At 44.0% G+C, this 24,364-nt stretch overlaps 1 protein-coding gene across 1 annotated transcript in view; it reads left to right on the plus strand.

Moving 5' to 3' along the window:
- The first annotated feature begins 1,701 nt into the window (after positions 1-1,701).
- The window catches only part of LOC126248155 (DNA polymerase epsilon subunit 4), a 70,116-nt gene continuing 47,453 nt past the window's right edge, over positions 1,702-24,364 (plus strand). Inside the window, exon 1 of the mRNA XM_049948897.1 lies at positions 1,702-1,980. Coding sequence (XP_049804854.1) covers positions 1,864-1,980 — 117 coding nt within the window. The 5' untranslated portion in view covers positions 1,702-1,863. The remainder of the gene's footprint in view (positions 1,981-24,364) is intronic.

The following is a 24,364-nucleotide window of genomic DNA, read 5'->3' on the forward strand; positions in this document are numbered from 1 at the left end:
ATGAGAGGTTGAAACAAGATTTGAACTTACCACACGTGATTATGATGCATTATGTTTGTCATTCATTGCGGAAGAAACGTTGCCAAGAAATGTCGACTTTTTGGTTCGAGAAACCTACAACTGGTTTTCGCACTCTTCTACTCACCAAGCAATGTACAGGGACATCTGTAAAACATTAAATGATGGGAAGGAACCTATGAAAATTCCAGGTGTGTGTGAGACATTATGGCTTTCGATTGAGCCGGTTATTATTATCGCAATGGGAGGAAAAGAAACTCCACTTTCAGATTACCAGATCTAAAGAAAACTGCTACACAGCAGAAATGCTGTACAACAAGTATTCTGAATCTATGAATAACCTATATCTGTGTTATTTAAAACCAATAGTATAGGAACCGCAAAAGACAATCAAGGCTTATGAATTTGAGAAAATAATTTCAGAAATTAAACTCAGACGTGAAACTAAAAATCTCTTTGTAAATGGTGTATAGATTTGACAATAAAATTCGCTAAATAACTAAGAATTGGGCTTCCTAATTCTAGTCTCTTAGAGCCTTAAATGGCTTTTGCTAATACTAACTCCGACGTAACTGAATCCATCATAAGACAGTAGCGGAATATCAGTTTCATAAAATGGCGCAGCCCTAGTAAAATATTGGAATTTTGGGCTGACGTAGGTGATTATAAAGATTCCACAGGCATGAATTCCTTCAAAGAGTAATTGTGTCTCGCAGTTAGTGTTAAGTCTTCCCCATTCAAATGTAGAAGTGGAGAGGGTTTTCACTCAAATGAGCATTGTGAAATCAAATAGCTTATTAGGGTGACTATCGATACTTTGAATTCGATTCTTACTTTAAGAAGTGGGCTACAGTACAGAAGTGTTGTCATTCATATGAACCACCTGGCTCCGTCACTACGTTTACATGCGATACATCTTCCGAAAGACGAAAACCGAATTTTGAAAACCGTCTTTCGCTGTCGTGTCTGAAGCGAATTTGCTAGCCTGGTGCCTGGAAAAAAGCTGTTACAGTTTCTGATTTAGTCAGCACAATTAGAGGAGGTGTATGCAGCTTCAGTCTAATATTTCTACTTATCCTTCATTGTACAAAAATTCACTCCTTCCATATTAGTCAAAAAATTTAGAAGCAAGACGAAACCTGACAGCCCAAGCACATTTCAAAACCGGTTGCGTTTTCATGGGAGCTAAAATTCATTGCGGAATTGGAAAATCCGTAACTATAAGTGGATTACCAGAATAGATTTTGAAGTGCTTACATGATCGACCAGAAGGGGTATTGAGAAATCAGTTTACGAAATCCGGTTTTGAGAGCCCCATATGAACGGGGTGTGTGTTAAGTTGGTAGGTACAATGTAAAGTTACACTAGACAATCTGCTCCTGACAAAAGAACAGCTGGACCTAGTCAGTCATCTTCAAGAATGGAGAGATATGGAAGTGTCGATGAGGACTTACTGTAAATGTAAGTTTTAAAAAACGCTTTATTTTAGGTAGTATCTGATTATCGTTAGCAGCTTTGTTTACATATAATAGTAAGTTTTAAGTATAATTTGTTATTTTATATGTTTCTATATTTGTTTTAAATTTGGGGTATTTTGTTTCGAAATGGTAACTTAAGTGGCTTTTGGGAACTTTCAGTATCATGTTATTGGCAACACTGATCGGCACCAACATTTTCTGTCAGTACTAACTACTTCGCAGTTCAGATGTTTTGGTGTTCTGGGGTTTGCGTCGTGGTTGGCGGGACTTACAGACAGTAATGTGTTGTAAGCTCGCTTAGAAGCGGCGCGTGTAGTAGGCTTTGTGGGTAGTATAATTTGTGCAAAAGTAGATAATCGTGTGAGACATGGATACCATCGAAGTACCTTTGTCAGTCAATGGTGTTGATGTTATAAACGTGATATCCTTAGAACCTAATGATACCCAGAATGACACTAACACAGAGGAAGTTGGTGAGGAAATGGTGAGTGAATTACTTAATGTTCTGCCGTATTTTCTCTGTCGATAGATAGCGACACAATAATGTAAACATTGTTGGGGTGTTACCCCTGAGGCCACGGCCTCCTCCGTTGTAGTATGTTGAGATGTTCTGTGCTTATCTACTATTTAGGATTTTTATGTGGGGCGTGGTGCTGTCTTACATTCCTTAAAAATTAAATACTGCGCCCTTATTTTTATGAGATTCATTTCATTTATTTGTGCCTTTCGTTGAGCACAGTCGTTTACCGTTGTTATCAGTTTTTATTTTGGATGAGTTGGGTGACATGACAAAAGTGAGTGATTGTGTATTTGTTTTTAAAATCCAATCTTTTTTAAAATAGTCAGCTTTACAAAATAATAAGATGCACACCGTGTACATGATTGATCGAAGCCATCTTTTTATTACCCACGTAACTAAGTAATAGTATTGCAGATTCATTCATAAATATACCCCAAACGAGGTGGATAGTGTCAAGCAGATATTATTTCTACCTTGTCTTGGAGTTAATTTTATTATCTCCATTTAAACTGCACAAGGATCGTTTTGCAACTCAAATAATAAGATGCACACCGCGTACATGATTGATCGAAGCCATCTTTTTATTACCCACGTAACTAAGTAATAGTATTGCAGATTCATTCATAAATATACCCCAAACGAGGTGGACAGTGTCAAGCAGATATTATTTCTACCTTGTCTTGGAGTTAATTTTATTATCTCCATTTAAACTGCACAAGGATCGTTTTGCAACTCCTAAAACAACTTAGTTCAGTCACATTTGCAACAGAAACTCAGTAAGTCTACATATTTTGCATATTTCCATTTAATAATGTCATATGGAATAAATAGTGTTCTGAGGTAACTAGCCTTTAAGAAAGAAAATCTTCATTATAAGAGACATCATATTTACGCCAGTGGCTGTAACACTTTTTTAATCTCAAGATTGCAATTTCGGCCTTAGGCCATTATCAAGTGCAGCAGAAAATACAGATTGTTTATAAATTATTTAACAAAATCGTTGTGTGTCTTAATATTCGGGCGATTACTCAGAATTAACATGTTAACTTAAAGTGAGCTTACGCATTTATGCCATTGCCATTACTATTAATTACATTAGTGACACTGTTACATATTGCGAGCACACACATCCATATGTCATAAAACAACATAGTCTGTAGACACTCATGTTCGTTAACCTATCACTAGTCACTTATGCTCTAAACAGCAGTAAATATGATGTATTTTATAAAGTTATACATGATTGTGAATCCCAGGTTAAAATCTTCATTGTTCAAAAACGTGCTGTAAAAAAAATATATAATGCTCATCCATGCAGTAAATAGCAGATAAAGTGTAGTCAAAGAAAGATGGGTTAATGAAATTTTCATGGACTTTAGTAATAAATGGTTCCTACCCAGTTTTTTGTCACAAAACTTTGAAAAAATACACTACGTGCAATTCAGAACAGGATTACAGCTTGATAATAGTAAACTACAGAACTGCTGAAGTGCTCAAAGAAATCTCTATTTGCAATGTGACTGTTGTCAGATATAGAAGATATGAAAATGAAAAAGTAGACATACTATGAATACTTCCATTCCGTAATGCCATATAGGGTAATTTTTTTGGTGTAGCTTATCAAGCCAAGCGAATATGTTCCAGGTACAAAAAAGTGTGATAAGAATTACTTGTGGTGTGGACTCAAGAACATAGTGCAGCGGGAGCTGTTTAGGGAACTAGGAATATTAACTACTGATTCCCAATATGTTTATTCCTTAGTGAAATTTGTCATTAAAAATACTTTTTTCAAGCAGTGACTCAGTTCATGGAATCAATACTAGAGGTTGCTGCTTCGCTCATGTCGTTTGTGAATAATCCTCTGCAGCTCGAATGAACATTGATGCACATAATTAAGTATCAAGAGAACAAATTGTATTCATAACTCCAAATTAAGGTTGTCTTTAGCACAGAAAGGGGTGCACAATGTTGTGACAAAAATTTTTGATCACATATCCAGTGATATAAAATGTATGATGGACAGCAGAGTAAAATTTGAAAGCAAACTGGAAGAATTTTCTCTGTAACATATTCTGTTGTGTAGAACAATTTCTAATATTGTAACCTACATGTGAAGGTGAAAGATGGTGCATAGGAATTACTAACACAATCTGTTAAAAGAAAAGAAAAATTGGGGGAGAGGGCTCAGCATGTAGCCATATTAACATAGTAATTTGTTGTTTGAATGTATAATACTTGTGCCACATTATTACAGTTTTCTTGCAAATTATCAGAGGAACATGAAACAAACGAACTTCATGAGATAATTCACATCACTGGGTAAATGGTCAATAACTTCACTCGTTTTCATGTGACATGAAAATTGGGTAATGTGCATCATTTCTCCGTCAGATATTATAGTTATGAATTTTACTGTTTTCAAATTTTAATCAGTTGTTGACAACAAAATTTTGTGAGGCCCTTAGTGTGCCCAGTTGTTTGAGGATATGTTTGTAAGAAGCTATTGAGTGGACGCCACGCCACGTATTAACCTTATTACTCACTTCTGTGTGACACAGACCTCCTTCAAAAAGGCTTATTACTATCTTCAGATGCTGGTAAAATTCTTTATTTACAGAACCAGTTTTGGTCAATGGACCCTCAGGTTCCCATGTATCAAATAAAACAACACACAAGTAACACTACAGACTTAGTGTCACAAATCTGTTAACTGGTGTAAATGTTAACAACACACATTTGCACCAGTTAAAGAATTCATGGCAGTTTGTGCCTGTGGTGTTAGTTATGTATTATTTTATTTGACATTTAGAGAACTTATAAATGGTCAGTCGACTGAAACTGGTTGCGTAAATAAACAATTTAACCGGCAGCTCAAGGCGGTAATGTCATTTTTCAAATAGTCCTATACATTTTGACTGAAGACACTGAAATATCTTGAAAGTGACACACTGAATCAAAAAAAGTTATAACTCTAATTTGTTTGTTTTTGGGAACATCAAAAAATACCACACTCAACCCACCACATCACCCCCTGTTTGTGTGGTAGGGGGCAACTTAGAAATCTTCCATGGGGACCCCCATTTTTTATTGTAGATTACTGTTCTACAGAAAAATCTACAAAAGTTTTGTCTGAAGCATTTTCTTCATTGGCCACGGGTGGTGCAGAAATGAGTGCACAATTGTAATTTATGACATACTACTCAATGGCAGGTGGTTCCTACCTCCATGCTACGAGGGTAGGACAGGCCAGTATTTCATAACTTCTAATTAGAAACCCCATTCGCAACACCCTATTTCTCCAACATATCAAACAGTGGACTACTCAACGCGCAACGTTGTATCAAAACAAACTGGAGCTCGTACATTGTGCAGATGTAGAACAGACAGCGGCTCTAAACATTACAATACTTGTACAGTGTTAATTGCTTGCACACCTAACTGTCGTTTGCAGAATAGATGTGCAAGTGGATGATTACTGTTGCAACCATGGAAGAAAAAATTGAAATGGTCTTGACTTATGAAGAATGTAGGAGAAATGTCACCTTGTATGCTGAGAATTTTCCGGGGAAAGCTCATTCTCACCATTCTTTTACAAGGTTGTGAATGCCTTTATATCTAATGGCACCGGCAAAAGGAAACAAGGCAAATGTGTTACAGGAGGAGCTAATGAAATAGCTTTAGTAGAGACAGTACTACACATCCCATGGATAAGTGCCAGCAATTATACCACGATTAATATTTTCACAGTAATGCATCGTTATAAGTATCATCCATAACACGTGTCAGTGAACCAAGAACTTCATGGTGTTGATTTTCATAACTGGACAGTGTTACGTGAATGGGCACGTCAACAAATACAAACGACCCTCACATTCTTTGCCGAGGTACTATTTTGTGATGAGTGTATATTCACAAACCATGTTAGTGTTGTCTGGCATAACATGCATTATTAGACTGGAGACAATCCCCACTGGTTATGGCAAGTTGACCATCAATGGCCTTAATCAGTTAACGCATGGTGTGACATCATGGGAAACAAACTCATTGGTCTGTGTTAAATCAATGCACGTTGAATGGATGAAAATATCAAATGTTTTTGGAACAGGAACTACCAGTACTATTGCAGGATGTTGCCCCGAAAGTTTGACAACATATGTGGTTACAGCACAACGGTCGCCCAGCGCTTTACACAACTGAAGCCCAGGAAGTGTTATACTTTGTTTACACTGGTCGGCGGATTGGCAGAGGTGGCCCTATTAATTGGCCTGCGAGGTTGCCGGTTTGATGTCGCCAGTTTTCTTGTGTGGGGATATTTAAAAGATAAGTTGTACTATCAACAGGCCACCACATCAGAAATGCCTGTGCTGACATTCCCACGGATATGATTCTGCCATTTGTACAGTCATTTGAAAAGAGAATCGCGAGGTGTTTTGAAGTTGGCAAAACTACGTTTTAACACTTACTGTAATTGGAAAAGTAGACTAACGTTCACATTGAGCCCTGGTGGTGCATCGAGTAGTGCCCTGTTCTATATGTTAGAGAAATACAATGTTGTGGATGGAGTTTCCACTTACAAGGGAACCTCCCCATCGCACCCCCCTCAGATTTAGTTATAAGTTGGCACAGTGGATAGGCCTTGAAAAACTGAACACAGATCAATCGAGAAAACAGGAAGAAGTTGTGTGAACTATGAAAAAAAAATAAGCAAAATATACAAACTGAGTAGTCCATGCGCAAGATAGGCAACATCAAGGATAATGTGAGCTCAGGAGCGCCGTTGTCCTGTGGTTAGCGTGAGCCGCTGCAGAGTGTGAGGGCCTTAGTTAAAGTCTTCCCTCGAGTGAAAAGTTTAGTTTTTTATTTTCAGACAGTTATTCCTGTGGAGGAATCGGTTGACCTATGACCTTGCGATCAAATGTTTTCGGTTCCCACTGGAGAGACACGTCCTTTCGTCTACTAATTGCATGGTTTTGTGGTGCGGTCACAAAACACAGACACTAAACTTAATACAGTGAACAGAGACATCAATGAACGAATGGATAGATCATAACTTTGCGAATATGAAGAAAGTAAACTTTCACTCGAGGGAAGACTTGAACCAAGGACCTCTCGTTCCGCAGCTGCTCATGCTAACCACACGACCACGGCGCTCCTGAGCTCACTTTATCCTTGATGTTGCCTATCTTGAGCATAGACTACTGTTTGTATATTTTGCTATTTGTTCATAGTTCCACACAACTTCTTCCTGTTTTCTCGATTGATCTATGTTCAGTTTTTCAAAGCCCATCCACTGTGCCAATTTATAACTAAATCTGTGGGGAGGTTCCCTTGTTAGAAGTTATGAAATACTGGCAAGTCCTACCCTCGTAGCGTGGAGGTGGGGTCCCACATGCCATTGGATGTTAGAGGGCCATTGAGTAGCATGTTGTAAATTGCAATTGTGTACCCATTTCTTTTCCTAGGGTTATAGAGTCATCTGTGGCAAAACGAGGAAAATGCTTCAGACAAAACTTAGGTAGATTTTGCTGTAAAATCATAATCTGCAATAAAAAATAGGGGTTCCCATTGGAGATTGCAAATTTGCTCCCCACCACCCACACATGGGGTGGGGTCGGGGGGGGGGGGGATTCCAGTGTGGTGTCATTGGATATCCCCCTCAGATACAAACAAATTGGAATCATAACTTTTTTGATGTGATGTGTAGATTTTGAGATACATCAATGTCTTCAGTGAAAATGAACACCCTACATATGACCTGTGGGGCACCACCACCTGATCAATGTTCTCCAAAGATATGTTACCCCATAATTTGATGCCATAAGGTATTACTAAATGAAAAGTTGGGCAATAAGTCAACTTTTTGACATTTTTTTCTCCAAACTATGCCTTTATCTCTAATGCAAAAGCTGCAGAGCTTAGAAGTTTTGGAAGATATATAAAATATTTCCAGCTCAAATTCTTATGAATATAGGCACCAACAAATTTTTAATATTGCATTTCATTCATCGATTAACTGCTGAACAATACATGTGAAGGTGTGGTCAAGAATTTTGCATGACAGCATATTGTTCCTGCCGTGCTCCTCGCCTAACTCCAGTCTTCTTGGATAGCTGACTCTAGACATGTAAACATCCCACTTTTCTACATGCCTGCATTTGTGTCTTCCAGTCAGTCCATCCAAAAAAACTGGTTCAGGATTTACCTGTTAAAAGTGAGATGTTGCGGTCACGAGAATGAAAAGTCATTTCTGTGACGAAGGCACTACTTTGAGGCACTTACAGATGTTGAAATGCAAGTGTTGCCCTATTGTAATGTGACAATGTGTTGTAGTTAACCCCTTTCATTCTTAACCACCACTCTGAAACCCCTATGTAATCACTGATTGAGTAGTATGGGTTACTTATGAAAATAAACTTTTTTATACAGTTGTATTTAGTAGGTCCCGATCTTCTTTGTCTCCTTGGGAAATTTATTATATATTTTTATTCTCTAATAGAACATCCTGTTTTGACTATTTTTCTCTCTTTCCTTGGCAAATACAAGTGCAAACTGGCCTGTGTTCCACGGTTATGTACATAAATACTAGCAAAATACTAATTAATGCTTCCTGGAATTGCATAACAGATTGGTAGATGTACTCACTTGGTGCATTAAGGATATGAAGTTTCTTAAACAGTTCCTTTCAATGAGCCAGAACACTACTTGTAGTTACTATTTGAATGACCTTTCTCTGCAGCTGAGAAATTTATTTATTTATTTACAAGTTAAGTTCTTTAGGACTAAATTGAGGAGCAAATCTGAAAGGTCATGGAACGTGTCAGCACATGAAATTACAATTAGAAGTTTAGTTTCACTAAATTCAACTGCCACTCCACAGCATTCAAATACCTGTTCAGTGCAGTGCCATGATATGTCTACAAACTCAAATCAAATAATGTTCTTTACATGCATGGCCACTCCGCAAAGAACTCCTTGAAAAGCAGCCAGCTAATCTGTACCCTGGTAAAGGAACCCTTTGAATTGTCAAATTATTTAAGTGGTGCTCTGATATACCAATAATTTCAGAGTCAACATCTATAAGCAGTTCACTAACTTTATGTCTAAAAATGGTTCAAATGGCTCTGAGCACTATGGGACTCAACTGCTGAGGTCATTAGTCCCCTAGAACTTAGAACTAGTTAAACCTAACTAACCTAAGGACATCACAAACATCCATGCCCGAGGCAGGATTCGAACCTGCGACCGTAGCGGTCTCGCGGTTCCAGACTGCAGCGCCTTTAACCGCACGGCCACTTCGGCCGGCAACTTTATGTCTAATACCTCTTATATTTTGATGAAGCAGGTATACCTATCAGCTGACTGAAATCTAAAAAAGGTGCAGCTCTAACACCAACTACTACAGGAATTTTTCTGTGAGCGATACCACCACCACCACCACCACCACCCACTACACTGTCACCTCTAAGCTTTGTCAGCCTCCCATTCCCATACCTATTGACGTGCAGGACATACCTAGTGAAACCCGATCTATTGATAGACTCAACTTGCACCATTGCAATGTGACCCATGCGCTCTGCCATCAGTGCCTTCTCCAGCCCCATGTTAATGTGCGTAATGGCCGCATTAAGATGAGGCTGATTGTAACGCTGTAACAGTTGCACGAAATGCACATTAGTGCCACCAGTACCACTTCACCATGTACATCGTATTCCCTGTCCCTATCAAGACTATTTCCTGCTCCACCCACTATGACTACCTGATCCTCCTTTGTAAAATTCCTACATAACTCCCCTATGCTGTCAGTCACCTGAGCCAACCCTGCACTATGCTTCACAGTGCTGGTGACCTGGTACTACCTTCCCAACACTTCCTTCAACTGCTGGCACACACCTCTACCATGCGAACTACCTAGCAGCAGAACCTTCTTCTTTCTGTTAGACTTTGCAGCTGACCTAGGCCTCCTGACTGCTGAGGACTGCTGCATGTTTCCTACATCTACAGCTACAAGAGGCTCCTCTCCACTCAACTCTGATAGTTGGTCAAATCTATTGCATATACGCAAAGTATAACTGTCTGAATACCTCCTCCTCCTAGCCTTCAATCTCCAGAAAAGACTCCCTTGGTTTAGAACTGTGTACAAACGAGCAGGTCACCATGACCCACTGGCTATTGCAAAATGATGATTGAACAGCAAGGGCAAACATTGCTGATGGTATTGTTTTTGCAAGCGTCTTGGCATGTTCATTCTGTGTTATGTGACAGTCAACGTTCTTTCCTAGAAATGTTATTTGTTACACAGCTGATAGCTTTATCATGTATGCTGAATGTGACAGAACAGTCTCCCCTCTTCATGCTGATGTGCATAATGTTTGTTTTCCTTATGTTCAATTTTAATTTCTTAAACACTACCTAATTGTAAAGACCCTTGACGGTCTCATTCACTTTCTCTAGTGAGAGTTTTTATGTTTAATCAGTGACTAAGAGGATGTCACCAGCAAAGGGAACATTTTCTCAATGTCTTGTACTGCTGGAAAAATCCTTGGTACATACTACGAACAGAATTGGACCTAATACACTACCCTGAGGAACTCTGCCTGTTTCTTGCCTGCTAATTGTTTTACTAAAAATTTATCTGTGGATGTTTGAATCCTGTTTTCTTAATAAGACTGGAACTTGTCTTTTCCTATTCCTCTTGCACGTAGTGCTTCTAGCTTGTTTTGTAGTAATTTATTTTCAACAGTGTCAGAAGCCTTAGACAGGCCTAAGAATATGGCTGTAACAGTCATTCTTGTCAAGAGCTTGAGGTACCACTTTCATGGACTCAGTAATTTCTGATATTTTACTTCTCCCATCTTTAAAAAGGTCGCCTTTATTCATGATTGATTCAATTATTTTTGAGAATGCAGACAGTAATGAAAGTGGCCTGTAATTTTAATACTCTCCACAGTACCTTCCTTAATAACAAAGGTTCGACTTGTGTGTGCTTTAGATACTCAGGAAAAATACCTGAACTTGAGGACTCATTTATCATGTTTATTAATTAGGCTTGTTACTCCCTGCACATGCCTTCAGAACAAAGACTGGAGCCTCACCTATCTCTAAAAACTTACTTTTTCATTTCTGTGTTGTGCTCCCGACTTCAAAGTCTGTTGTGGGTGGGTGGGATCATCATTGTGCTTGCTGTGTGAGTGAATGAGGATGCTAAAAGTGCTTTAGGAAGAAATTGTTTAAAGTTCTCTGAAATACCAGAAAAACAATCATTTACAGAATTATCCAGTTCCCGAGGATTTTCTAGTATTCTACCCCATCTTGATTTGTATGTTGTTATACTTGTCTGCCTTTTCCCGTTTCTTGTTTCATGACCTTCCACACTACTTTTGATTTCATTTTCTGCATTATATATTTTGTCATTGAATGATTTTTAAACAGACAGATTCCTCCTGCATACTTCTTATATCTGAGATAGTAATCAAGGAATTGAGGATAATTGTGCAGTGCTTTTGTAAAGAACTGAGAAATTGAAGTGTCTGGTAGAATTTTCTGATACATGCAGTTATCAAGGAAGCAATTTTTGTTGCAGCTGCTGTAGGTGTGGCTACTTTTGGAAATGTTTCCTCCAAAATTAATTCAAACAATGTACAGAATTTAGAGAACTTAGCATGTACATTGTTTTCCACGGGTCAACTGAAGTTTCCAGGACCGCCTGCCTGCTTTGACCCATGCACCCCTGCGGGTCTGGGGGTTAGAATAGGCCCGCGGTATTCCTGCCTGTTGTAAGAGGTGACTAAAAGGAGTCTCACATGTTTTGGCCTTTATGTGATAGTCCCCTGTAGGGTTTGACGTCCATATTTCGGCCGGCCGATGTGGCCGAGCGGTTCTAGGCACTTCAGTCTGGAACCGTGCGACCGCTACAGTCGCAGGTTCGAATCCTGCCTCGGCCATGGATGTGTGTGATGTCCTTAGGTTAGTTAGGTTTAAGTAGTTCTAAGTTCTAGGGCACTGATGACCTCAGATGTTAAGTCCCATAGTGCTCAGAGCCATTTGAACCTCCATATTTCCAAATTTTTCCAGAGTGAGCCAATTCGGGAAGGGTGCCTTACATGGTGCATAGTGTCCATCATGCATTGAGGTGTCCGTCGCATTGCAGTCCCGCTCACTCTGTGTCTCTTGGGCGAGGATACATTCCTGGGTGCAGTTTCTGCCATCCCCTATGCTGTGTCGATTTCTGCACTGACGGCGGCCATGGACTTCTTTGCACCTGATATCCAGCATAGTAGCCAGTCCGTTGTGGTGGGGTCGCCATGTACCCTGTTGGTTGTAGCCCCCTGACAACACAGGGATCGCTCTGCTGATGGCTGCACCGTTAACTCCCCATGTATGCCAAGGAGTAGATACCTATCTCCCTGGGCCATCGAGTCTCCCAGCAATGGCCATCCTGCCAGGTGGCCCTTGCTGCGGCTGGGTGGCGTCTGTGGTCGGGGTGGGTGGCATCAGGGCAGATGACATGTAATGAAGCGTGGCACATCTTCTCTTGCTGGTGGCTAGCCGCCAGCAGTCTCTAAGCATTCCAGGGCTCAACTTAATGCAAACACGTATGACCCCAAATCGTTTCCCTCCCTGGCCACACCATGGGAGGAATGAAAGGCTAAGAATGGCAGCAAAGCTTATTCACCCCACTACCTAGTATGTACGAGAGCTGATGTGGAATCCTTTGTGTCCATGAAGTCTCAGTTCTTTGTAGAGCATTTAGAGGACAAGTTTGGGGAGGTGGAGGGCTTGTCCATAATGCACTCTGGGTCAGTTTTGATAAAAACAGCATCCTCTGCCCAGTCACGGGCATTACTCGCTTGTGACAAGTTGGGGGGTGTTTGTTACCATCACACCCCATAAGAGTTTAAATATGGTCCAGGGTATTATATTCCACAGGGACCTACATTTGCAGTCTGAAGATGAGCTGCACGCCTATTTAGAGCGGCGAGGTGTTAATTTTGCCCGGAGCGTTCATCGGGTTCTGAGGGATAATCAGGTTGCCACTGGTGCCTTCATCTTGGCCTTCAAGGGTGATACATTACACGAGAAGCTCAAGGTGATGGTCCACTGCTGTGATGTAAAGCGCTATACCTCCCCCCCCCCCTCCCACTTTACAGTGAGTGTGTCCCTCTTCAGTCCCCTTTAGAGGCTGTCGCTGTTTGGGTGTGGATGCCTCTGGCTGTTACTGTCTGCAGTCTCTATGTTCCACCTGATGGCGATGTACCGCAGCATGTATTGGCTGCACTGGTAGCCCAACTGCCACCACCTTTCCTGTTATTGGGCGACTTTAATGCCCATATCTCTTTGTGGGGTGGATTGGTGGCAACAGGCCAAGGCACTGTCATTGAGCAAATGTTGGCACAGCTCAACCTTTCTCTTTTAAATGATGGTGCTTCCACACATTTTAGTGTGGCGCGTGGGACATACTTAGCCATTGACCTTTCGGCCTGTAGCCCTGACCTTCTACTGTTTGTCCAGTGGAGAGTGCATGACGACTTGTCCTGTAGTGACGACTTTCCGATCTTTCTGTCACTGCCCCAGCATCACTCACCTGGGCACCTCACCAGATGGGGTTTGAATAAGGCTGGCTGGTACTTGTTCTCCTACATTGCCACTCTTGAGCCTCTTTCTCATGGCACCAATGATGTGGTGGTTCACACGATTGCCACTGGCATCATTTCTGCTACGAAATCTGCAATTCCCTGTTCTTCCTGGTCTCCTCGGCGGAAGACTGTGCCTTGGTGGTCACCGGAGATCGCTGAGGCAATTAGAGATTGCAGGCAGGACCTCCAGCATCATAAGCACCACCCATCATTGGAACACCTAATTACCTTTAAACGGCTCCGTTCCCGAGCCTGACGCCTTATTCACTAAGGGAAGCAGGAGTGCTGGGAACGGTATGTCTCCACCATTGGCACCTGTACCTCTCCATCACAGGTTTGCTGCAAGATTAGGCGACTCTATAGGTACCAGACACCCGTCAGCGTACCTGAATCACACACGATTGCAGAACTCTTAGCAGAGCATTATGCTCAAAGTTCTGCTTCTACAAATTACTCACAGGCCTTCTGAATCCTGAAAGAGTGGTTGGACAGTCGGAGCCTTTCATTCCATATGCACCTCCCCAAATCGTACAATGCTCCATTCAGTGAGTGGGAATTCCACAATGCCTTAGCCACTTGCCCTGATATGGCTCCCAGGCCGGATCGCATCCACTATCAGATGCTCAAACACCTCTTGGTGGACTGCCAGCGACACCTTCTCGACCTTTTGAACTGTATCTGGGATGAGGGTGAGTTTCCTCTGAATGGCAGGAAAGAGTTATCGTCCTAGTTTTGAAGCCTGGCAAGAACCCCCAGGAGGTGGACAGCTACCACCCCATTAGCCTCACCAACGTTATGTGCAAGTTGCTGGAACACATGGTGAGCCGGAGGTTGAGTTGGCTATTTGAGTCTCGGGGCCTTCGGGCTCCGTCCCAGGGTGGGTTCTGTAAGGGCCGCTCTGCCACTGATAATTTGGTCTGGCTGGAGTCTGCCATCCACACGGCATTTGCCCGTCGTCAGCATCTCGTTGCCGTCTTTTTTGACATTCGGAAGGCGTACGATACGACGTGGTTGCATCACATTCTCACCACACTTCATGGGTGGGGTCTTAGGGGGCCTGCTCCCGCTTTTTATTGAAAATTTTCTGTCACTTTGTTCCTTCCGCGTGCAAGTTGGTTCCTCCCACAGTTCCTCCCGAGTCCAGGAGAATGGGGTTCCACAAGGCTCTGTCTTAAGTATCTGCCTCTTTTTAGTTGCTATCAGTGGGCTAGCTGCATCTGTGGGAATGTCCATGTCGGCTTCTTTGTATGCTGTTGACTTTTGCCTGTACTACAGCTCCACTGGAATTGTGGTTGCTGAACAGCAGCTACAGGGCGCAGTCTTGGGCCACCACGCACAGCTTCGTTTTCGGCTGCCAAGACCTGCGTCATGCATTTCTGCCGGCATCGCACTGTTCACCCGGAGCCACGGCGAACCTCTTGCCATGGTGGAGACACATAGGATTTTGGGCTTGCTTTTTGATGCACGGGTAACTTGGCTCCCTCCTATTCGACAGCTTAAACGAACATTGTGGCGCTGTCTTAACGCTCTCCATTGCTTCAGTCACACCAGTTCAGGTGCCAATAGGTCTACCTTTCTACGGCTGTATCAGGCGTTGATTCAGTCCCGTCTTGATTATGGGAGCCTGGCTTATGGTTCAGCATCGCCTTCTGCGTTGCAGTTGCTTGACCCCATACTTCACTGTGGGATCTGACTCGCAACTGGAGCTTTGTGCACAAGCTCTGTAAACAGCCTACTTGTGGAGGATCCGGTGCCAATGACTACCGGCCGCTTATGCTGCACATGTTTATTGCTTACCCGGGCATCCAAATTACTGTATCCTGTTCCCCAACTCGGGCGTCCATCTTCCAGAACACTGGCTCTGGTCAGGGTGTACGATCACGGTTGGCGTCCGGGTTCTTCTCTCTGGGCTTGAGTTTGTCCCTCTCCCACCTCTTTTTCCAAGCCCATATATGTATAGCCCCATGGTGTGTGCCCCGCCCATGCCTTTGGCTGGATTTGGCACAGGGCCCGAAGGACTCAGTCCCTCCTGAGGCCCTCTGCTGCCACTTTCTTTCCATCCTTGCCACATTTCACAGCTCTGACGTGGTCTATACTGACAGTTTGATGGTTGCTGGTCGAGTTGGTTATGCTCTTATTCTTGGGGATCATTCTGAACAACGCTCATTGCCTGCTGGCTGCAGTGTTTTCACTGCTGAGCTGGTCGCCGTCTCTCGCGCCCTAGAGTATGTCTGCTTCTGCTTAGGTGAGTCCTTCATTATCTGTAGTCACTCCCTGAGCGGTTTTACGAGCTATAGACCAGTGTTTTCCTCATTCTCGTCTGGTGATGGCTATCCAGGAGTCCATCCATAGTCTTGCCTGTTGTGGCCACTGCCTGATACGCTCCCTGCACTTCTAACGGATGACACTGCCATGGCAGGCTGTTTTGAGTTTTATTCTTGCAGGGGGCTTTTATTGCTTGATCTGAGGGTTTGTCTCTTCCTTTTGTGTTGAGTCTGGCCTTTGGCCTACGGTTTTGGATTGGACTTTTTAGCGTGTCTCTTCGTGGTTGGCTTTTCTTTTCCATGGTCGGCCAAACCACTGTCATCCCATGTCATCTCTGTTGCTTGTTTTTGTTCCTTGTGGACGTTTCATGATCGTGGAAAATGGGACCGATGACCTTTGCAGTCTGATCCCTTCAATCCCCACGAACCAACTAACCTTTGACCCATGATGTACCGGTGTTGTGTAGGGATCATGTTCATAGAGGGCATCTTGGAAAATGTGTTGGCATTCTCTAGTTCAGGATTGTTTTTCAATTATTTATGGGTGCTACTCATGAGTCATTGGACTTCTTGAGTGTTAAGTTACGAGAACAATATTGACAGTGTTTTGTGGCAGTTTGTTAGGGAGTTATTTTGTTATTGGCGGTTATGGGCAATACATTTGTTTTTTTGTATGGGATTAAAAGTGCAGTGTGTTGTTTACAGCTGATATTTAATTGCATGTTTTGATTTTTGTTACTTACGGATATGGCGATGAACTTCACAAGCAGGCTCCTGCATGCTACAATGACAACATGTTAATCACGACTAAATTCCTACAATCATTTGATAAAATTGACATATGTGAAGTACAGTGTTTGTGGAGAAGGATGAGATGCACCAAAGCTGCTGCATCTCGGACCATTATACAGGGTGATCAAAAAGTCAGTATAAATTTGAAAACTTAATAAACCGCGGAATAATGTAGATAGAGAGGTAAAAATTGACACACATGCTTGGAATGACATGGGGTTTTATTAGAACAAAAAAAAAAAAAAACAACGAAGTTCACAAAATGTCCGACAAATGGCGCTGGACAGCAAAACTGCTACCGTGACGGGTGAGAGGTATGCCAATATGTTACAGAATCGCATCATCCCCTGCCCGGCTGATAAACACCTGCTGGAACATACGATGTTTATGCAGGATGGCTCTCCACCCCAGATTGCTAGACGCGTGAAAGATCTCTTGGACGCGTCATTTGGTGATGATCGTGTGCTCAGATGCCACTTTTGTCATGCTTGACCTCCCAGGTCCCCCACCTCAGTCCGTGCGATTATTGGCTTTGGGGTTACCTGAAGTCGCATGTGTATCGTGATCGACTGACATCTCTAGGGATGCTGAAAGACATCAGACGCCAATGCCTCACCATAACTCCGAACATGCTTTACGGTGCTGTTCTCAACATTATTCCTCGACTACAGCTATTGTTGACGAATGATGGTGGACATATTGAGCATTTCCTGTAAAGAACTTCATCTTTGCTTTGTTATGCTAATTATTGCAATTCTGATCAGATGAAGTGCCATCTGTCAGACATTTTTGTAACATTTGTATTTTTTGGGTTCTAATAAAACCCGATGCCATTCCAAGCATGTGTGTCAATTTGTACCTCTCTATCAACATTATTCAATGATATTCAGTTTTCAAATTTATACTGACTTTTTGATCACTCAGTATGTGGTGTTTTTGGTGTGACAAAAGAATGGTCTTATATCTGGAGGGGTTTCTGGTTTGAGAACTCTAGGCTGACCATTCAAGAGATTGGGTTAATGAAATATTATTTTTACTCTAGCTAGATTGCTAACTGTGTGTAATCTGACTTTGGTTATTAGTATGTTTTAGAGTTTCATTCGTTTCCTGTAGTATGTAAAGTGTGGGTGTTAATGCGCATAATAGTGTTTCTTGTATATTGAAACTGATGTTAATGCAATTTTTTATGGATTTGTGCATTTTGTTGTTAGGTGTTGATAATTATGTGGCATTGTGGTTTGTAGGTGTCATCATGTTTGTTTTTCTTACATGGGTGAGGTGAGGTAAGGTCTTTAATATTAGTTAAATTGGCTTGTTTTCGATTATGGTATTGTGGTGTATCGTTTGGCCCTCTGATTCCCACAGTTGTCCCATTGGCTTCATGTTGTTTCTGCAGTTAAATATTTTTCGTGTTATTTGTCTGTCCGTGTGTGTATTAAGAGATGTCATAGTCACCATATTGTGTATGCTTCAAATAGGGGTGTCCACTATCTTGGTGATGTCATGAGTCAAAGCTGGTGGGTTTTACTGCAGTCTTAGTGTCTGCCCACTTCAAGTGCCCAAGAAAAAGTATGTATTTTATGTTCAGGGAAGATCCTTTTGTAGGCCTGCAGTTTTGCAAGATTTACCAAGCATCTCTAGCTTTATAATCTGACAATAATGATCAGAAAGGCAAAGAACATTTTAAAATATTTATAAATATTCCGTATTGATATCTGTAAGTACATGATCTAACACTGGCATTGAGTTTTTGATACCCTAGAGGCAGTGTTTGCTACTTGTGCCCTGCCAAAAGTGTTCAGAATGTTTAGGTAGTTATTATGAATTTTGCCCTTAATGCCTGTGTTAATTTCCATGTCTCCACGCAGGCCCTATCGTTATGTGCATTTTGTGGGTGAGGCTACTTACAGGACTTAAGGTAATGTGTTGAAGAAAGTGTCCACATGACCACTAGATGAGCAATACACTTGCAGAATGATCATCTTCTTAGAGATATGTAGCTTTGTTAGTTCAATGGCTGCCAATTTAAAGACTGAATTTCAAGAGTTAGCTGAATTTTCTTCATTAGGCTTGAGTCTAATACTTACCATCAGCAAATACAACTATTTTGCATCTTGTGTAATTGTGTACATTACCTGGGTTTGTTGATATGAAACACTGCATTGATTTCCCCCCAGGGGGTCCACAACTCTATTGTGGATACGTGCGTAGCGAGCACGGGACCCCGAGCTACTGTGGCCCTCCTTCCTTTTCCGCATCCTTCCCTCTCCCCCATCTTCGCCCCTCCTCCCCTCACCTCTGGCTCTTTCCTTCCCCTTTCTCCCCCTCTGGGAGTATGGTTTGTGCCTACGTCCGGAGACGGAAGCTCGTAAATGTACCGCATTCTTCGCCTTCTCTGCTTGTGTCTTCATCCTTCCTTTGTCCTTCTCTTTTCCTTACCTCTTCTCTTTACCCTTTTCTTCGCTGCGGCGTTTGAGACCTCTCCTCTTTCCTTTCTCTTTCTTTGTTTTTCCCTTTCTCTTTCTTCCTTCCTGTGCGTGTCTGAAGGCCGACCCACGCATTTTTGTGCATAGCCGGTGATGGGGTAACGCGTAATTCCCCGCCCCGGGTAGACAGGTAGGACACGTACATACCCCCTGGTAACGGCCAGGCCCAGGGAGGGGTGATTACCCGAGCTGATACCTTCCGAAAGTGCCGATTCGTCCCTCCGTCCGTTTGTCTGGAGGTGTGAACAATCACCTAAGGCGGGAGTGCCCTCAGAGAGGGCCCCCACAAGGGAGGAGCGCGCCATCGGAGACGCCGGTAATCATGGGGGTTCTTCCGCAATGGTTTCCTCACCTTCCACTATGTCTGCTCACAAGTGTAAGTTCACAGAGTCTCAGCCACAGACAGTTCTTCCATTGTTGCCACAGTTCCTTGTTGTTTCTCGGTCTGACGAAGGTCACGACTTCTCCATGGTCAACCCTTGCATTATTCAGAAAGGTGTCGACGCAATTGCAGGTCCTGTAAATTCTTGTTCCAGATTACGGAATGGCAACTTGTTGTTAGAAACAGTCAGTGCCCTCCAGGCACAAACATTGCTGCGTACGTCACTACTACACACCTTCCCTGTCTGTGTGGAACCGCATCATACTTTAAATTCCTCGCGTGGAGTCGTTTGTACACGCTCACTCGATGGATTGTCTGACGAAGAAATTCAGCACTACCTGTCTGACCAGGGCATAACGGCTGTTCATAGAGTTATTAAAAGGGTTGACACGAAAATCATTCCAACCCGCACTGTCTTCTTGACATTTGACAAAGTTCAACTCCCATCAAAAATCAAAGCAGGCTATGAGATAATTTCCGTTTGCCCTTACGTCCCAAACCCTACGCGTTGCTATCAGTGTCAGCGGTTCAATCACACCAGCCAGTCCTGTTCCAATCCGGCCAAATGTGTTACATGTGGCAAGGATGCCCATGAGGGTGCTTGTCCACCTCCATCCCCTCGCTGCATCAACTGTATGGGTGACCACGCTGCTTCCACTCGAGATTGCCCTGTTTTTAAGGACGAAAAGCTCATCCAGGAAATCAGAGTGAAGGAAAAGGTGTCGACCTTTGCTGCTCGAAAATTATTCGCCAGTCGACAGCCCACCGTGCCTCAGACAGGAAAATACAGCACTGTCCTTGCTTCTCCTCGGCCAACAAAGGAGGCGGCCACGCAGACTTGCGACCTCACCTTTAGTGCCACGGTCGTCAGATCGGCCAGCGCAAAGATCGCCCGTTCAACCTCACCACTTTCGCCTGCCCACTCTCTGGCTCACCCTTCGTCGGGTTCTGCTAAATCTCGAGCCCAAAAGTCAGACACCAAGACTTCGAAAAAAGAGCATACTCGTGAAGAGTTCATACGTACCGCAACTTCCCAACCATCGGTTCCTCCTTCATCTAAACATCATACTTCCAAGAAGGCTACAAAGAAACCCAGTTCCTCTCCTTCACCGCCAAGGCGTGTCCCATCTACAGCACCACCTGGCGGAAATCGCCCTCGGCAGTCTTCTGTGTCGCCGAGGCGCACTGCTGGCGGCCGATCAACCGGCCGATCGCTGGTGGCAGGAGCTGCTCCTGACCAACCTATGGATCAGGATCTTCTGCCTTCGGCTGAGTGCCATTCCATGCTGTCGGTTGCAAGCTCTGAGCAGTTGTTGAGTTGACAGCGACCTTGGTCACATTCCTCCATTTTCTGTTCACCCTATGTCCATTATTCACTGGAATATCCGCGGTATTCGAGCCAATCGGGATGAATTGTCAATCCTCTTACGATCCTACTCGCCGGTCATCTTCTGTCTTCAGGAAACAAAGCTGCGTCCCCATGACCGCTTTGTTCTCCCTCATTTTCAGTCTGTCCGATATGATCTCCCCTCTGTTGAAGGCACTCCAGCACACGGAGGACTCATGATTCTTCTCCATGAAACTGTCCATTATCACCCAATCCATTTAAACACTTCCTTCCAAGCTGTCGCCGTCCGTCTTTCCCTTTCTGGATATACCTTTTCTCTTTGTACTGTATACATTCCATTGTCCACACCAATGGCACGAGCTGATCTCCTTCATCTTCTTGGTCAGCTTCCACCCCCCTATTTGCTGGTTGGGGACTTCAATGCCCACCACCCGCTTTGGGGATCTCCACATCCTTGTCCACGTGGCTCACTATTGCTAGACGTCTTCCACCAAGCGGATCTAGTTTGCCTCAACACTGGGGTCCCTACATTTTTGTCTGCCTCCACGACAAATTTATCTCATTTGGACCTTGCGGTTGGTACTGTTACGCTAGCTCGGCGCTTCGAATGGTTCGCCCTTGATGATACCCACTCGAGTGACCACTTTCCATTTGTCCTTAGACTGCAGCCTCAACTGCCATACATGCGCCCGCGACGCTGTAAGTTTGCCCAAGCTGATTGGACACTTTTTTCGTCTCTAGCGACATTCGATGACCGTCACTTTCCCAGCGTCGACGATGAGGTCACACATATTACTGATGTTATTCTTACAGCTGCGGAACATTCAATACCGCGCACCTCCGAATTGCCCCGGCGCCCCCCAGTTCCTTTGTGGAACGAGGCATGCCGTGATGCAATATGTGAGTGGCGACGTGCTCTCCGCGTTTTCCGCCACCATCCTACTTTGGCCAACTGTATCCGCTATAAGCAGTTCCGAGCGCGATGCCGTCGTGTCATCCGTGATAGCAAGAAGGCAAGCTGGAAATTCTTTATTAGCCCCTTTAACACCTTCACTCCCTCCTCGGAAGTTTGGAGTCGGCTTCGACAGTTCTCAGGCGCGCCTAGTTTCTCCCCAGTCTCTGGGCTCACTGTCGCGCATGACACATTAGTGGACCCCGTCGCAATTTCTCACTCGTTGGGTCAGCACTTTGCTGAGATTTCGAGCTCTTCAAACTACTCGCCAGCGTTTCTCCCGAAGAAACGTGCAGCGGAAGTGCGACCTCTTGCTTTCTCCTCTCAAAATCGCGAAAGCTACAATACTGTTTTCTCCATGCGGGAACTCCAACATGCACTCTCTTCTTCTCACTCCTCCACCCCAGGACCGGATGGTATCCACGTCCAAATGTTGCTGCATTTATCAACCCATAGTCTGCGTTACCTCCTTCGCCTTTATAATCGAATTTGGACTGACAGTACTTTTCCCAGACGATGGCGGGAAGCTATCGTCGTTCCTGTTCAGAAACCTGGAAAGGACAAATATCTCCCCTCTAGCTATCGCCCCATTTCTCTCACGAGTAGTGTCTGTAAGGTTTTGGAGCGTATGGTGAATTACCGTTTAGCGTGGCTGGAATCCCACAGTCTTTTAACACCTTCCCAATGCGGATTCCAAAATCATCGTTCTGCAGTTGACCATCTTGTTGCTCTCTCCACTTATATCATGAACAATTTTCTCCGGAAACGCCAAACAGTCGCAATATTTTTTGATCTGGAGAGAGCATACGATACCTGTTGGAGGACAGGCATCCTCCGCACACTGTTCTCTTGGGGCTTTCGAGGTCAGCTGCCCCTTTTTCTTCGCGACTTTATGGCAGAGCGCACATTTAGGGTGCGGGTGAACACTACTGTCTCCCGTACTTTCTCCCAAGAAAACGGGGTACCCCAGGGCTCCGTGCTGAGTGTTGTACTGTTTGCCATTGCCGTCAATCCAATTATGGATTGTCTCCTTCCTGATGTCTCGGGCTCCCTCTTTGTGGACGATTTTGCGATCTACTACAGCTCTCAACGCACCAGCCTTCTTGAACGACGTCTTCAAGGATGTCTCGATCGCCTCCACTCTTGGAGCATCGAAACCGGCTTCCGTTTTTCTCCCAGTAAGACCGTTTGTGTTAATTTTTGGCGACGTAAGGAGTTTCTTCCACCCTCCTTACATCTAGGTCCTGTCAACCTTCCGTTTTCAAACGTCGCTAAATTCTTGGGTCTTATGTTTGACAGAAAACAGTGCCGGTCCTCCCACGTTTCCTATCTTTCGGCTCGCTGTCTGCGATCCCTCAACACCCTCCGTGTCCTGAATGGTACATCCTGGGGAGCGGACCGAGTGGTCCTTCTCCGCCTCTATCGCGCCTTAGTGCGCTCGAAATTGGACTATGGAAGCATAGTCTACTCCTCTGCTCGGCCGTCTATTTTTCGGCGTCTCGACTCTATCCACCACCGTGGATTAAGTTTAGTGTCTGGAGCTTTTTGTCTGGAGCTTTTTACACCAGCCCTGTGGAAAGCCTTTATGCTGAGACTGCTGACCCTCCGCTGTCCAATTGGCGAGCAGTCCTTCTGAGTCGTTATGCTAGCCATCTGTCTTCCATGCCTGCTAATCCCACCCATGACCTTTTTTTCGACGCCTCCTTTGATGTAGGGTATGCAGGCCGCCCCTCCTCCCTACTACCACCGGGAGTCCACTTCAGTCAACTGCTCCATTCTCTTTCCTTCCGCTTTCCTAGAACCTTCTTGACAACTTGGGGTACAGCACCGCCTTGGCTCCATCCCCGGATCAGCCTGCTCCGTGACCTTCGTCGATTTCCCAAGGATGGTACCCCTTCACTTGTTTATCGTCGGGCATTTGCTGCTCTATGTGCACAAATGACGGACGCCACATTTATTTACACTGATGGCTCGAAAACATCGTTAGGTGTAGGGAGTGCCTATATTGTTGGCGACACCCCAAATCACTTTCGGCTTCCCGACCAGTGTTCGGTTTATACTGCGGAGCTTTACGCTGTTCTCCAGGCTGTCCACTACATCCGCCGCCATCAGCGGATACAGTACGTTATCTGCTCAGATTCTCTCAGCTCTCTCCTCAGTCTCCAAGCTCTTTATCCTGTGCACCCTCTGGTCCACCGGATTCAGGACTGTCTGCGCTTGCTCCACCTGGGGGGCGTCTCGGTGGCGTTCCTCTGGCTCCCGCGACATGTTGATATCTGTGGAAATGAGGCGGCCGATATTGCAGCCAAGGCTGCAGTCTCTCTTCTTCGGCCAGCTATTCAATCGATTCCCTTCGCCGATCTACGGAGCGTTTTATGTCATCGTGTTGTTCATTTATGGCACGTGCATTGGTCGACACTTCCCCATAATAAATTGCGGGACGTGAAAGCTCTTCCTTGTGCTTGGACCTCTTCCTCCAGAACGCGTCGTC

This window comes from Schistocerca nitens, chromosome 3 (genome assembly GCF_023898315.1).
Source record: "Schistocerca nitens isolate TAMUIC-IGC-003100 chromosome 3, iqSchNite1.1, whole genome shotgun sequence".
Classification (NCBI taxonomy): Eukaryota; Metazoa; Arthropoda; class Insecta; order Orthoptera; family Acrididae; genus Schistocerca; species Schistocerca nitens.